The sequence below is a fragment of the Microtus pennsylvanicus genome, chromosome 1 (assembly GCF_037038515.1).
Source record: "Microtus pennsylvanicus isolate mMicPen1 chromosome 1, mMicPen1.hap1, whole genome shotgun sequence".
Taxonomy (NCBI): Eukaryota; Metazoa; Chordata; class Mammalia; order Rodentia; family Cricetidae; genus Microtus; species Microtus pennsylvanicus.
The window spans coordinates 136,439,277-136,455,906 of NC_134579.1; the positions used below are offsets into that span (position 1 = coordinate 136,439,277).

General features: G+C 49.4%; 1 protein-coding gene across 3 annotated transcripts; it reads right to left on the reverse strand.

Annotated features, from left to right (window-relative positions):
• Positions 1–4,040: 4,040 nt before the first annotated feature.
• On the reverse strand, positions 4,041–16,604 carry Gmfg (glia maturation factor gamma). Of its 3 annotated transcripts, XM_075987301.1 has the most exons (8): positions 16,540–16,604; positions 12,732–12,781; positions 10,457–10,553; positions 10,294–10,343; positions 9,019–9,068; positions 5,533–5,615; positions 4,508–4,581; positions 4,041–4,208 (listed from the first exon to the last, which is right to left on the reverse strand). In XM_075987301.1, the coding sequence occupies exons 1-8, from the start codon at positions 16,601–16,603 to the stop codon at positions 4,137–4,139; spliced, it is 540 nt and encodes a 179-aa protein (XP_075843416.1). In that variant the 5' UTR covers position 16,604; the 3' UTR covers positions 4,041–4,136. The 3 variants fall into 3 exon arrangements, with proteins under 3 accessions (XP_075843416.1, XP_075843434.1, XP_075843425.1); XM_075987319.1 differs by lacking the exons at positions 12,732–12,781; positions 16,540–16,604 and adding an exon at positions 15,998–16,117; XM_075987310.1 differs by lacking the exons at positions 12,732–12,781; positions 16,540–16,604 and adding an exon at positions 10,979–11,075.
• Positions 16,605–16,630: the final 26 nt, after the last annotated feature.

The following is a 16,630-nucleotide window of genomic DNA, read 5'->3' on the forward strand; positions in this document are numbered from 1 at the left end:
TCAGGACCCCCCTTGGTTTATCTGCCCCCATTTCCCACCCATCCCCAGCAATCAGTCCTGCTACCTTCAGCCCTTGCGACCTCTGTGACTCCCAGGGATCCCAGAATGCCTTGTTTCTTCCTTCTTTCCACCCTTAGCGTCCAGCTTCTGCCCTGCACAGAGCTGACCTCCTCATCCTTTCCTTAGAGCCCATGGGTATCTCAGGCCATGTTGCATCTCCTTTTGAGATACACATAGGAACCCCAAACTCAGCAAAGCCTTCCGTCAAAATCTAATCTATCTTTTTGCAGCGCCAGTGTCTCAAACACTTCCCATTAGGCACCCCCGCCATGAAACTCCTCCCCCTCCCCCAAGCCCTGTAAATCCTTCCTAGGCACACTCCCAGAACCAACTCACCACCACAGATCTCTTCGGTGAATGATGGTTCAAGTCAAAACCAAGAGGAGCCCCAGGGGAGCTCCTAGTCTCCCCTCTCCATACTCCACCTGTCCACACCCTCCAAACACCAACTGCACTCCACCTTCTAGCACTACAGCTTTGAAGAAACAGAGTAGAAAGAGGGACTGGGGGGGGATCACTCAGCCTGTGAAGCCCTTGCCGTGCAGCAGGAAAGATGGTGGCGGAGACAGGCAGATCCCTGGGGCTTTTTGGCCACCCAGTGTAGCCTAACCTGCCAGCCCTAGGTCCCAGTGAGAGAATCTGTCCCATGAACAAAGTAAAACCTGTGCTGGAGAGATGGCTCATCTCTTAAAAACACTGACTTCAAATGGACCCAGGTTCAATTCCCATCACCTACCTACATAGCAGCTCACAACTCTCTGTAATTCTAGTTTCAGGGGGATTCAGCTCCCTCTTCTGACTTCCACAGGCACCAGATCGGCAAGTGCTACACAGACATTGTACCCGTACACATAAATTTTTTTTTGTTCTGGGATTAAAGGTATCACCATTGCCCAGGCATATGACTTTTTAAAAAAATACTCATTCTAATTTTCTTTTTTATATTTATTTATTTCTATTATGTATACAATTATTCTGTCTGTGTGTATGCCTGAAGGCCAGAAGAGGGCGCCAGACCCCATTACAGATGGTTGTGAGCCACCATGTGGTTGCTGGGAATTGAACTCAGGACCTTTGGAAGAGCAGGCAATGCTCCTAACCACTGAGCCATCTCTCCAGCCTGGCATATGACTTTTTACAATTCAAAAAAAAAAAAGATGGACCACTCCTAAGAAAGAACACCTGAAGTTGACCTCTGGCCAACACACACACTCACACTCACACATGTACACGCATGTACCACACATAAGGGAGCAGGAGAATCACAGCAACAAACGTGAGCATAGATGCAGCCATACTGCAGGTGGGGGTGGTTCCGGGGCCTTCGGGTACGGAGGAGCTGCCCTGACTATCCCCATTTCACAAATGAGAATCACTGAGGCAGACAGAGGCGTAGTCCCCTGCCCAGGGTCACACAGGGAAAGAGGGGTGAAGTCAGGCTGGGGCTGGAGGTGAGGGGAAGAGGGAGTGAAGAGTCTATGAAGCAGGCAGGGGTATGGACCACTGAAAGTACCACACTGCAGTTCCTAATTAGAGCCCCAATTCTTGCAGCAGACTTCCAATACAGACTGATAACCAAGCCTAGAATTCTTCACCAATTTTGGTCCTACCTGCTGTCTCTTAGGCCCCGCCCCAAAGCATAAATCCCACTCTATGTAATGGGCTGGTCCCAAATTTGTTATGTAAACCAAGTTGCCTCTGCCTCTCAGTGTGTGGACTAAAGGCGTGTGCTACCATGCCCTGCCTGAAACTCTAGATTCTTAGTGAGTAAGTAAATAATAGCCATCCTAGGCTCTGCCCACAAATACAAGCCCCCCACCTCTTCTGAGTAAACCACACCCTCCATCTTTGCCTTCTTGCCCTTTAGAATCCTGACTTTTGGCCTAGGCTGGGAGTCTTTATTCTGTGCTAAATCCCTTCTGAGCTTCTCAAACATAAGCCCTGCCCCATGTCCAAGAATAGAAAGAAGTTGCCCTGGGAAAACATGGAGTGCAGATTCAAAACAGAGAGCTTGGGCTGGCGAGATGGCTCGGTACCCACTGGCACCTCTGGCCAAGACTGAAGATCTGAGTTTGATCCCTGGAGCCCACAAGGTGGAAGGAAAGAAGTCCTGAAAGTTGTCCTCTGGCTGTCCTGCATGAACACACACCCGTGCACACACACACACACACATACATACATACATACATTAATAAAATACATTACATCAACAAAAAGCCCCCGTTATACTGACTGACTCTTCATCGGATAATCTGTTCTGGACCCTCTGATTGGTTCTTGCTTTCCAAACTTGCTCTTGATTGGGCGAGTCCCATACATTACAACCTAAAAGCAAGCCCAATTCTGAAGGGTAGGGTAGGGAGGAGGGAGAAGGGAAGGAAGGCAAAGGCTATTGAGATTCTTCCCCGGAACAGTGCAGTTGGATGTGTGATAGTCTGTGGCTTCAGCTTCTGTGCCTCGGTTTCTTCATCATGGCCACCTACCTCTTCATCGCACATTGTAGGGATTAAGTGAATGCCTGTATGGTACCTGTATTTGTCAAGCATTTGTGGTCATGAGTGTGTAATCTCGGACAAGTCTCATTGCCTCTCTAATCTCGGCAAGCCAGGGGTTCCTTGACCTCTTCATTAGATGTCCCTGTGATCCCCAGACCTCTCTTTCCCACCCCACCCCCAGTCATTGGGGACTAAGATTGTAATCAGAAATAACTCGGGGCCAGGTAGTGGTGGCACACCTTTGATCCCAGAACCTGGGGAGGGAGGCAGAGGCAGGTGGATCTCTGAGTTTGAGGCCAGCCTGGTCCACAGAGAGTTCCAGGACAACCAAGGTTACCCAGAGAAACCATGTCTCAAAATTTAGGGGAGTGGGGCCTCTAGCAGGGAGGAGACAAGCTTGATCCAAAAGCTCCCAGAACACGGAAGGCTAAAGACATTTCTCCATGGCCCAGTTTAGAGATATGTTATCCAGAATTTCTCTGGGAAGGGCTCATCTTGACTGGAGACAGGAAAAGAAAAGGCAGGGTGGGGCGAAGAATCTGAGGGAGCAGGAGGAGAGGCAGGACACGAATTCCCTTCTAGGCCCGCCCCTAGAAGCATTAGGGTGTGGGGGGGGCAGCTCAGGACCAAGGTCACTGTGTCATTGTTACCATGGCAACGGCCACCTCTCAACAGGGAACCTGGAAAAAGGTGGAGGAAGGGAGTTCCAGCCCCCCCCCCCCCCCGGTGTGAGGACTGAGAAAATTGGGTGATAGGGAGCATAGTACAGGAAATAGACCCACCTCTCTCAGGACGGCCAGGCTCAGAGCCCTGTATATCCTGGGTGCTGAATACATGGCCTTCAGAGAGAAAGGTCTGAGAGAATTCAGCCCCCAGAGGTCCTGGAAGAAAAGAAAGAGAAAAGACAAGAGCGTAGGGCGTCTCCGCTTCCCTGAGTCTTCAAGCCCTCTAGGGTCACTGAGCCCTAAATCCTCTTCACTGCCCACAGTCCTGGGCCTTCAGGCTTGTCCAACCTTGAAGCTGTCCATCACTAGCATCCTACTGGTGCCAGAAGCAATTCCAGTTTGATATATATGCCTTTAAATTCTTCCTACCTGAGGGCTCATCTGAGACACAAAGCATTTAGTACCAAAAGATGCCTTCTAATCCCAAAGTGGAAGAAGAGGTGAAGAGAGGGGGTACTGCACTTTCTCCAATCAGGGGCCTTTTCCCTCTTAGGAGTGACCCCTTCACAAATTCTAACATTCCCTCCCAAAATTCCCTTAGGGAATCCCGGCCACCCCAGTTTCCCATTCCATCCCAGGAAGCTCCACAGTCCCCTCCCTTGGTGTCTAAGAAACAGGTGTCTTTTCCTCCCCGGGCCAGTTTTGTTCCCCTGGAAACGTTCGCCCCCTGCCGGCCACAAGCTGGAACTGCAGGGACTGTCGGCCCGCACGGACAAAGAGACATCAGAACCGCATCAGAGTCCAGTTAAGGGTCGCTAAATTCCTGATTTTTTAACGTTTATTTAGCTCTTGGATGTTCATCAGCCTAGGAGTCTGAGTATTCAAGCGTAAAGATTCCATATCCCTGGCTCAATGGTCAACGAAAGAAAGCTAACTTTTCTTGAAGCCAGGACTCCGTGAGGTCGTCTGTGGTGCGGATTTCAAACACCTGGGTAGAGAGAAAGAGGTCTCAGCATTATGATCCAGTGAGACTTCCTGACCCCTCAGACTAAGGAGCCCAGATCCAAGCCCTCCTCCTTCAACCCCAGGAGCCCAGACCTCTATGTGGATCCTCCCTCAGACCCTGGAGTCCAAGCCCAGCTCTTCGCTCAGATCTGAGGATCCAGGCCCAACCCTCCTCTCTCAGATCCAGGGGTCTGCTCCACAGTCCCAGGGGCTCAACCCCTGGCTTCCTCCCCCAGACCCCAGGGTCACCCAGCCTCTCCAGAGCTAGGGCTCCTTCTGGACCTTCGTAAGCTCCGCCGTCTGCACCAGTCTGTTTTTGCTCCCCGCATACATCATCTGTTGCTCAGGCTTGCAGCCTGTGTGGAGAAGAGAAGAACGGGTATGGCTGGGGGCATGACTCCGGGTTGGTAAAACTCAAGCAGTCATGTAGACACTGCAGTTTAAGGAGGATTGTAGCAGGACCCTGAAGGCTGTACTCAGGGTTTCTAGATTTGTTTAGGAGCTTCAGGTTACAGTGAAGGTGTCTGGGAGAAGGAAGATTCAGGCCTCTGGTGAGAACTTCCTGGTAACATGAACAAGAATGTGTGCACTCTTGACGAACCTAAGTGCCTACCTCCACTTCACGGCTCCCACATACAGCGTACCCCACACATATACATGATTACACTTTTTTCCTTAGACAGGGTCTCTCTATGTAGCCCAGACTGGCCTTGAATTCACAAAGATCTGCTTGCCCCTGCCTCCTGGTGCGGGAGCTAAGGGCTTTGCCTGTCCCGTTTGTTCAGATAAGGTTTCACTCTGTAGCCCAGGCTAGGCTGGGACTCAAGCTCCTTCAAGCCTCAGCCTCCCAAGGGCTGAGACTACAGGCAGAACACAACTATGTCTGGCTACAGTACCTTCAGAGTACTTTTTTTGGAAGGGGGTTGTTTTGTGTTTGTTTGTTTGTTTGTTTGTTTGAAACAGGATCTCTCTCTATAGCCCTGGCTGTCCTGGAACTTACTATGCAGACCAGACTGGTCTCAAATTCACAGTCTGTGTGCTAGCATTAAAGGCATGCACCAACATACCCAGCTACTATTATAGCCCTGTGTTCATTTTTTTTTTGATGGTGCTGGGAATAGAACTCAGGGCTTGCAACAAACCGGGCTGGTGCTCTACCCATATCCATACTTGTAGGTGCCTATACCCACTTACATACACCTCTAGAGCCATACAAACACCCGCATGCACACATACACGCATGCATGCACGCACTGCTCCTCGGCATCTAAGACCCTTTCCTCAGGACAGTTAGGGCCGTGTCTCACCCACGGGGCTGGAGAAGATGAAGCACAGAGGGTAAGACACCCTGCCATCGGCATGCACGTACTTGTAGCTGTAAACCACGAACCTACGGCAGAGAAAGGAAAGTCACACTAGGACCCAGGAAGCAGTCCAGTTGCTGTTCTTTGAGTTCATGTCCTCGGATCCAGAGCTGGTTATGGCAGACCTACCTGTAATCCCAGCACTTGCGAGGGATACAGGAGGAGCTGAAGCTGAGTTAACCTCAGCTACACAGTGAGTTTGAGGCCAGCCCGGACTTCATCAGTTCCTGTCTCAACTACTTAAAAAATGTAATTTGGCCGGGCAGTGGTGGCACACGCCTTTAATCCCAGCACTCGGGAGCAGAGGCAGACAGATCTCTGTCAGTTCAAGGCCAGCCTGGTCTACAGAGTGAGTTCTACAACAGGCTCCAAAGCTACAGAGAAACCCTGTCTCGAAAAACCAAAAGGAAAAAAAAAACGTAAATTAATGTTGAGCGTTCTCAGCCACGGGGTTATTCACTTGAAGCTCAGACTCCCAGGGAGATGCCCTGGAACATGCGTGTGATGTGAGACTCGTGCTGGGCCCCACGCTTCCCTATCCCAGCAGTGAAACCTGAGGGCACAGCAATCACAAGGAGATGCTGAGAGCTGGTGCCTGACCCAGGAGGTGGAACTGGATGTGAGTCAAGATGCTAAGCACCACCGTCCAACGGGTCAGATTTCACACAAAAGACAAAGTCTAAGCTAAAACTCAGAAGAACATCAGCATTGAACTTCCCAGGGGCGAGGCCCAGTTCTGGATCCTGGGTCTTTGCAGTTATCAAAGGTCCCTGAGCCTGGGAATGAGGTTCAAAACTGGAGAGACCAAAAAAGAATTGAGTCGAGATGAAAGATGTGGACAGACCAGTTTGAGTCAGGCATAGTGGCATAGGCCTGTGGTACCAGCACTCCGGAGGCTGAACCTGGCCATTGCCTGTGGTACCAGCACTCCGGAGGCTGAGCCTGGCATAGGCCTGTGGTACCAGCACTCAGGAGGCTGAGCCTGGCATAGGCCTGTGGTACCAGCACTCAGGAGGCTGAACCTGGCATAGGCCTGTGGTACCAGCACTCAGGAGGCTGAACCTGGCATAGGCCTGTGGTACCAGCACTCAGGAGGCTGAGCCTGGCATAGGCCTGTGGTACCAGCACTCCGGAGGCTGAACCTGGCATAGGCCTGTGGTACCAGCACTCCGGAGGCTGAACCTGGCATAGGCCTGTGGTACCAGCACTCAGGAGGCTGAACCTGGCCATTGCCTGTGGTACCAGCACTCATGAGGCTGAGCCTGGCATAGGCCTGTGGTACCAGTACTCAGGAGGCTGAGCCTGACATAGGCCTGTGGTACCAGCACTCAGGAGGCTGAGCCTGGCATAGGCCTGTGGTACCAGCACTCCGGAGGCTGAACCTAGCATAGGCCTGTGGTACCAGCACTCTGGAGGCTCAGCCTGGCATAGGCCTGTAGTACCAGCACTCTGGAGGCTGAGCCTGGCATAGGCCTGTAGTACCAGCACTCTGGAGGCTGAGCCTGGCATAGGCCTGTGGTACCAGCACTCATGAGGCTGAGCCTAGCATAGGCCTGTGGTGCCAGCACTCAGGAGGCTGAGCCTGGCATAGGCCTGTGGTACCAGCACTCAGGAGGCTGAGCCTGGCATAGGCCTGTGGTGCCAGCACTCAGGAGGCTGAACCTGGCATAGGCCTGTGGTACCAGCACTCAGGAGGCTGAGCCTGGCCATTGCCTGTGGTACCAGCACTCAGGAAGCTGAGCCTGGCCATTGCCTGTGGTACCAGCACTCAGGAGGCTGAGCCTGGCATAGGCCTGTGGTACCAGCACTCAGGAGGCTGAGTAAGAAATGAATGGAAATCAGAGAGGGCAGGGTGCATTTGGGAGGTAGAGGCAAGACCTGGAATTCATTTATTTATTACGTATACCATTTTCTGCCTGTATGTATGCCTGTGTGCCTGAAGAGGACGCCAGATCTCATTAAAGTGGGCTGTGAGCCACCCTGAGGTAACTGGGAATTGAACTCAGGACCTCTGGAAGGGCAGCCAGTGCTCTTAATCTCAGAGCCATCTCCCCAGCCCAAGACCTGGAATTTAAAGCTGTCCTTGGCTATATAATGAGTTCAAGGCCAACCTGGGATACCCGAGACCATTTTTCAAAGGAACAGCAAGAGGAGCTGGAGAGATGACTCTATGGTTGAGTCCTTTTTTTTCCTTGCACAGGACAGAAGATGAGTTCCCAGGACCCATACCAAGTGGTTCACATACACACATATACATAAATAATAAATTTCAAAAAAAATTTTTTGGTTTCTTGAGACAGTCTTTCTTTGTGTAATAATCCTGGCTGTCCTGGAACTCACTCTGTATGTAGGTCAGGCTGGCCTCAGATTCATTGAGATCCTCCTGCCTCTGCCTCCTGAGTGCCGGGGTTAAAAGTGAGCACCACCAGCACCCGCCAAATTTCTGGAGATATGTCCCAGCAGTTAACAGTTTTTGCCCTTACAGAGGACTAGGTTCAGTTCCCAGCACCCACAAGGTGGTTCACGACACTCTGTTCTAGGGCATCCAAAGCCCTTTTCTGGCCTCTGAGTACATGTAGTGCATAGACATACATGCATGCAAAACGCCCATACACATAAATACAAAAAAAATTTCTGAGACAAGAGCTCACTATCTAGCTCTGACTGTCCTGGAACTCGCTCTGTAGACCAGGCTGGTCTCTGACTCACAGATATCCTCCTGCCTCCGCCTCCCAAGTGTGGGATTACAGGTGCTGTGCCACCAAACCTCGCCTTAAATACTTTTTAATTTTTAAAATGTCCTCCTGGTTTGTTTACCCTTTAAAAACTATTAGCAGCCGGGCGATGGTGGCGCACGCCTTTAATCCCAGCACTTGGGAGGCAGAGGCAGGCGGATCTCTGTGAGTTCGAGACCAGCCTGGTCTACAAGAGCTAGTTCCAGGACAGGCTCCAAAGCCACAGAGAAACCCTGTCTCGAAAAACCAAAAAAAAAAAAAAAAAAAAAAAAAAAACTATTAGCATAAGGACTGGAAAGATGGCTCAGAAGTTAAGAGCACTTGCTGCTCTTTCAAAGACCTAGGTTCCATTTCCAGTACCCACGTGGTGGCTGACAACTAAGTCCAGGACATCCTATGTTGTCTTCTGATGTCTACGGGCACCAGGCACACATATTGTACATAGACACACCTACAGGCAAAATACTAATGTACATAAAACAAAATAAATAGATCCTTATCATACTAGCGTAAAATTCTGTAATAAAATATTACCAAATCAACAAAAAATTTCTAGACTATGACTTTTTGGCTTCAAACTCAGAGATCCTGAGCACATAGACAGAACTGGAGCCCCATAGCTCCCCAATCTGTAGGTCTTTTATCACTCCCTACCCATAGTCCTCCACACCACCCCTTCCTCCAGGATTCCTACCTGGGTTGTCTCTCTGGCAACTCAGATCTAAGTTCCTCTGGAGAAATGTTCTGAGAGAACAAATGACCATCATTCAGTCAGAGAAAGAGAGAGAAGGAGGGAGGGAGGGAACAAATAACCATCATTCAGTTCGTTAAATGAGCACTTGAAATGTGATCGTTGTTCTAAGAAGAAAAGCGTGGGCAGATTCATTGAGTTTTCTCAGAACTATATGGGAGGTCTTATTATACCCACTTGCCAGCTACAGAAACTGAGGCACACCAATGTCAAGGGACTTGCTCCACATTGCAAGACAGTAAATGCCGGAGTTCTGATTTGAATCAGTGTTCCCATGGTAACCACTGCACTCTACTTCCTTTCAGGGGGCCCAAGGAAGCCCGGCTCCTCCTGGTCAATACCCTCCCTTGCCAAGAGCCTCAACCCCAGAAAGAAGGAAGGAAGGCAGGCTAATGCGGACAGCGAAGTCACAAAATGGAAGGCTTATCCAGTTATACAGGGTCGTTGGTGGCTTTGAGCTACCTTATCTGTAACGGAAGCCCCAGGTGCTGGCTAGTTTTATGTCACCTTGACGTCTGAGGGGAGAAAGCACAATTGAGAAATTGTGTCTATTAGAAGGGCTGTAGACATCCTGTAAGACACTTTCTTTAGTAATACAGGAAGACTCAGACCATTGTGGGTTGGGCCACTCCCTGGGCTGCTGGTCCTGGGTTCTATAGGAAGGCAGGCTGAGCAAGCCATGGGAAACAAACCAGTAAGCAGCTCCCTCCATGGCCTCCACCTCAGCTCCTGCCTCCAGGTTCCTGTCTGCTTTGAGTTCTTGCCCTGCCTTCCATCAGTGGGACTGTGATTCAGGATATGCAAGCCAAATAACCCCTTTCTCCCCAGCTCGTGTGGGTCATGGCATCACAGCAATAGTTAACCCTAGCTAAAATAACCGGCTATTTTTTTTAAAAGGCAGGGGTAAGGCTTGAACTCACTATGTAGGATCAGGTTGGCTTCCAACACAGAGAGATCTGCCTGCCTCTGCCTTTTGAGTTCTGGTATTAAAAACCAGAGCCACTGTGCCCAACCTTTGTTTGACTTTTTGATACAGGGCCTCTTGCAGCCCAGGCTATCCTCCAGCTAACGTTGTGGCCCTCCCATCTCCACCTCTAGAGCGCAGGCATTATAAGCATGTGTCATTGTACCTTGCTTATGACGTACCCAGGAAGCAGTCTACCAACCCTGTCCCCAGACCTCTCACTGTTTTCAGGGGTCCTACATCCCGGCCCTCACCTGGAATTCTTCCTCCAGCACCACCATCTGCCGGTCTTTGTCCACTTTCACTGGAGAGGGATAGAACACAGGTTACAGGTCCCTCCCATCCCAGGGGACATTAGCCCAGCCCTCCCTCCCTGTCACCCCTGCCCCACCCTTTCATAGGGCAGAAGTCACTGACTTATGATGGCTGCATTGTCGGTCTCTTTTCGGAAGCGGAATTTCCTCAGCTTTTCCTTTAACTCCGGGTCCACTTCACACACGACCAGGGAGTCCGACTGCCAATGGGACAGGGAGGAGTTGAACTGGCTTGGCCTCTAGCCTGGCTCCTTTCCTGACTCAGTTTCCCCATAAACCAGGGAAGAAGCTGAAGCTAGCCCATGTGAGAGGACTTTGGCAAACACCTCTGTGGGTGCCAGTCACTGTGACACACGGCTCAGCTCCGGGGTATACACAGAGGGCAGGTTCTACCTTCCTGCTAGGTTCTCATGGATTACTCCAGAAAACCCAAGGATCTGCTTGCTTGGGGCCAAAATAGAACCACCGCCTCTCTGCCCTAGCTATATCCTTTGCCTCAGCTGGGTACCTTCCTTCCCTGCCTGTGACCTTCATCCTCAGCTGACCTTCATCCAGGCACCCTCCTTGCCCCAGTCCACCCTAAACAGCAGGACCAAGCCCTTCCTTGCCACCCAGGCCCTCTGACCATGGCTTTTCTGTCCTCAGGCCTCCTCTCAGTTCCGCTGTCTTCTAGAGGTGGGGACCCAGGCTGAGGGGCGGACTGGGAAGGGGAAGGCTTCACCTAACACCACATCCTGTTTATGCCCAGCCTGGGACAACTGTCACAAAGGGCTCCTCCCCTTCCTTCCTTCCCTGTATCTGCCAGAACCCAGGAGGCCTTGTGGCCACTGAGATGGAGGTTCGAATACACGGTGAGGCTTGCCCCACTGTCCGGCCCTAGCTAAGGAAATCCACGACTCTGGTCTGGGATCGCTGTGAAGATAATAGGTTCAGCTATCCCCCAGGTTGATAGACGTGCCCAATAGTTAGCAAGTCCGGTGTTGTAGAATACACCTTCAGTTCCTGCACTTAGGCAGAAGCAGGAGGATCTTTGTGAGATTGAGGTCAGCCTGGTCAATATAGTGAGTTCTAGGACAGCTCTTCCAGGGCTACTGTTAGAACATAGTCCAGGGATGGAGCTGCGTGAGGATTCTGAGTGCTTATGACAAACTGCAAGAAAACTAGACAGGCATCTTGTGAGTTTCTTCAAAACATGGTTTTTGTTTGTTTGTTTGTTTGTTTATTTTTTGGTTTCTCGAGACAAAGTTTCTCTGTGTAGCCCTGGCTGTCCTGGAACTCGCTCTTTAAACCAGGCTAGCCTAAGACTCAGAGAACCTCCTTCCTCTGCCTCCCTGGCACTGGGATGAAAGGCCTGTGCCACCATGACTGGCTAGGTCTCCGCCTCTTTTATCAACTTCACTCTCCAAGGTCTCATAGTTTCTAGAGTGGTGACTGACTACAAAGAGAGACCCTGTCTCAAAAATAAATAAAAATGCCGGGCGGTGGTGGCGCACGCCTTTAATCCCAGCACTCGGGAGGCAGAGGCAGGCGGATCTCTGTGAGTTCGAGACCAGCCTGGTCTACAAGAGCTAGTTCCAGGACAGGCTCCAAAACCACAGAGAAACCCTGTCTCGAAAAAACCAAAAAAAAAAAAATAAAATAAAAAAAATAAATAAAAATGGTATATAATGTATTTATTCCAGCACTCAGGATGGCTGCAAGTCTGAGGCCACCTGGTTGACAAGAGTGAACTCCAGGATAGGCAGAGTTACACATAGATACTACATCCCAAAAGACTGGAATAGGGCCTGTGAGATGGCTCGGTGGGTAAGGGTACTTGCTACCAAGCCTGGGGAACTAGGTTCAGTCCCTGCAACCCACATGGGGAAGGCGAGAACCAATTCCCACAAATTATTCTATGACCTCCACAAATGGGATATGGCATTTTCATGTATATACAAACATAAAAAAATAAAAAAAATCTAATAAAAATTTTTTAAATGAGGGCTGAAGCAATGGTTCAGAGGTTCAGAGCACTGGCTGCTCTTCTGGAGGTCCTGAGTTCAATTCCCAGCACCCAGATGGTGATTCACCACCATTTACAGGGGATCTGATGTGCTCTGGGCATAAAGTTGTACATGCACTCATATACATAAAATAAATAAATCTTTTGAAAAATTTTAAAAATGAAAGAGTAGATACTAGTAGGGCATAGTGATGCATGTTTGTAATTCCAACACTTGGGAGGCAAAAGCAGGAGAGTGGAGAATTGCAGGCCATCCTGGGCTACATAGTTCAGCTTTTTGTCAAATGCAGCAAAACAGAGCCAGTCCTCCCCCTCTAGCCTTTGGAAGATAAAGACAGGAGATGAAGAGTTAAGGCCACTTGTGGCTACATACCAAGTCTGAGGCCAATAAGGACCACAGTGAACCCAGCCTGGACCTAGATCCTGTCGAGAGAGAGAGAGAAAGAGAGAGAGAGAGAAAACAAAAAAATAAAAAAACAAACAAACCAAAAACAACAGGATTCCAGAGATGGCTCACCAGCTAAGAGCAGTTAAAAACATTGGCAGCCTGGAGGTGTTGGTGCACACCTTTAATCTCAACACTCAGGGCAGAGGCAGGAGGATCTCTGTGAGTAGAACACAGCCTGGTCTAGAGAGCAAGTTCCAGGACAGCCAGAGCGATACAGAGAGACCCTGTCTCGAGAAACCAACACCAACAAAACAAAAGAGCACTGGTTACCCTTGAAGAGGATCAGGGTTTGATTCCCAGCACCTACACAGTAGTCAACTCCAGTTCCAGGGCATCCAACACCAGTTTCGGACCTCTGTGGGCACCAGACATACATGTCGTATACATACATACATGCAGGTAAAACACTCACACAAAATAAAATAAATCTTTTTTTTAAAGATTTTATTTATTTATTTATTATGTATACAACATTCTGCCTCCATGTATGCCCGCACACCAGAAGAGGGCGCCAGATCTCATTACAGATGGTTGTGAGCCACCACATGGTTGCTGGGAATTGAACTCAGGACCTCTGGAAGAGCAGCCAGTGCTCTTAACCTCTGAGCCATCTCTCTAGCCCAAAATAAATCTTAAAGAATAAAAAGGAACAACAAGCAAAAACTTCAGAAAAATCTGATAAAACAAACAAAGGAGTGTTGAGGGGTTGTGTGTAGCTCAGCAAAAGCATGTGTTAACACACACAAGGCCTGGCTTTTTGTTCTCATGCAAAACACACACACATACACACACACGAAGTACTCATGTTCCTGTCCCCTTCTTGAAATAGAATACTGGGTAATATGACCTACTTAAGTGCATAGATTTTAAAAAATCAATGAATAAACCCAAGTGTTCTACAAAGAAGTTATACAAACAAAGTACTTTATGAGAAAATCATATGTATTTTAGTGAAGAAATACAGGCAAGAAAAAAATATTCCTAATCCCTAGCTCGGCTTGGCTTTCCGTGCTGGCTCTCCTTTCTAACAATGGTCAGACCCCACCACTGGTCTCCACTCCACCTGCCAGGCCACCACTACAGCTATTCTCCAACCCTTCCCGTAATCTGTCCCTGTCCCTTGATGACTCTCCCTCTGAGGTCTCGTGAAATGTTAGTTCTTCCACTTTCAAAATGAACAGCTTCGTCTCCAGCCATGTGTGGTGAGACACGAGTAATTCTCAGGAGGCTGAGGCAGGAGTATTGGCCAGCTAGGGGTATATAACAAGACACCGTCTCCAAAGACCAAAAATTAGGGGGGGGGGGAATAGAGCAATAGTTAAGAGCACTGGCTGCTCGTCCAGAGATCTCACGTTCCATTTCCCAAACACACGTGATGTCTAAGAACTGTCTATAACTCTACTTCCAGGGGATCCAATGCCCTCTTCTGGTCTCCATGGGCACCAGGCATACATGTGGCACACAGAAAAACACGCAGGCAAAGACCCATACACATACAATAAAAACTGATCTATAAACAAACATTAATCTAGCTGGCACCATAGCTCAGTTGGTGGAGTACTTGTCTAGCATGCATGCCCTGGGCACAATCCCCAGCACCATATAAACTATATAAAGTAGCACATTTAGCACTCAAGAGGAGCAGGCAGGAGGGTCTACAGTTCAAAGTCATTCTCGGCTACCTGGAGAGTTAAGAGGCCCAACTGGGAAGAGATGTCTCAAAAAGAAATAGCTGGGTTTGGTGGTGCATACCTTTCACCCAGGTACCCAGGAGCCAAAGGCAGATGGATCCTCTATGAATCTGAAGGCAGCCTGGTTTACACAGCCAAGTTCCAGGACAGCTAGGGCTACACAGTGAGACCCTGTCTCAAAGCAAACAGGATCACGGAGTTTGCTCAGTAGATTAAGGTGTGTGGTGCAAAGCCTGACCACGTAAGTTTGAACCCATACGGTAAAACAGAACTGATTCTTCCTGTTCTCTGTCACTTGGCAGCCCCACCTGCTGCTGATTTTCTTCCAAACTTTCCCAAAACAATTGTCTATACTTGCTACTTCCCAATTTTCTCTTAAACTCCATGCCACAATGCTAGCTTTTTTATTTATTTATTTTTATTTATTTATATATTTTGAGACCGGGTTTTTTTCTGAGTAGCCCTGACTGTCCTGCAGCTCACTTTTGTGGACCAGGCTGGCCTCCAACTCAGAGGTCCACCTGCCTCCACTTCCTGAGTGCTGGGATTAAGAGCATGCACCACCACACCTGGCTCTTAAACTATTGTTAAACTTTTTTTTAATTTTTATTTATTATGTATACAATATTCTGTCTGTATATCTGCAGGCCAGAAGAGGGCACAAGACCCCATTACAGATGGTTGTGAGCCACCATGTGGTTGCTGGGAACTGAACTCAGGACCTTTGGAAGAGCAGGCAATGATCTTAACCGCTAAGCCATCTCTCCAGCCCCTATTTTTTTTATTTTTATTTTTTTGGGTTTTTCGAGACAGGGTTTCTCTATGGTTTTGGAGCCTGTCCTGGAACTAGCTCTTGTAGACCAGGCTGGTCTCGAACTCACAGAGATCTGCCTGCCTCTGCCTCCCGAGTGCTGGGATTAAAGGCGTGCGCCACCAGCGCCCGGCTAGAAAAATGTCTTTAAACAAAGCAAAGTTAAAAGTAGGGGGTGTGTGTGGTTAGCTCACACTTGAAAGGAGAAGTGCAACTTGTATAGTATAAGAAAAAGTCTAGGCCAGTCACGACTAGAATGAGATCCTAATTCAAAAACTCCAAATCAAGTCAACAGATGGGACTTGTGATGTCCCCTGGTATGAAATGGCCTTTCCTTACCCTTTTCACACTCCCTCTCTCTCTCCCTCTCTCCCCCTTCCCTCCCCTCCCCTTCCCTCCTCTCCTCTCCTATTTTTGAGACAGGGTCTCATTACATACATAGACCAGGCTGGCTTCTAATTTACAGAGAAGTCACCCCTACCCCTCTGTCTTTGTTGGGATTAAAGGCTTGCGCCACTACGCCCAGTTCCTTTTACTCCTTCTTGCTGCCACTTCACAGTCTTCGTTTAGTGTCCATTTCTTTTTTCAAACCAAGTGTCCTCATTTTCAGAGTTCAGTCTGATCCTAGTCTTCATTCATCCCCCATACACTCTTTGGGAATGGTCACCCACTCCCAAAGTTTCAATTACCATCTCTAATGATCCTTAAATTCTGGTCTTCAGCCTGAGTTTGTGGCGGGTGGGGCAATGCTCTTGACTTCGCTGTTGGGCGTCCTACACTGAGCTTCTTCTCTGGGACCCTATCTCCCAGAGAGCTTTGTCCTGGACCTTTCTCTTCCGCCCTGGAGCCAGGCAGTGGCAAAAGGCTAGTTCAGAGGGCCACCTAGGCGTCTCTCCCATCTCCTCCCCTCCCCAGAGTCCCTCCCAAATGCAACCCCGCCCCAACTACCCCGGTAGCTCCCTGGACTCCTCCGGCGTCCCGTTCCTTCCCATCCCACCTCCTTGTGTAAGCTAGAGGCGTCGCTTCTAAACTCCTAACTCAAGACCTCCCCGATCTTGAATCCCTTCCGCATCCCCCAAGTCACTTTCAGCACAAGTGCAAACTCCCTCCAGCGGGCAAACATCTGGTCGCCGCTCATTTCCTACTACTGCCTGTCGTAAACTAGACACTCCACCCTGACTGTATTTCTTGCTGTCATTCTTCTGGAGTGCCGGCTCCTTTCTCAGCTCACCCCGACACAGGACAATTTGTGGACGGACTAAGATCACGACAAAAGTGACGGGAGCGATCTCCATTTATTGACGGTCTCTTTTGTGCGGGGG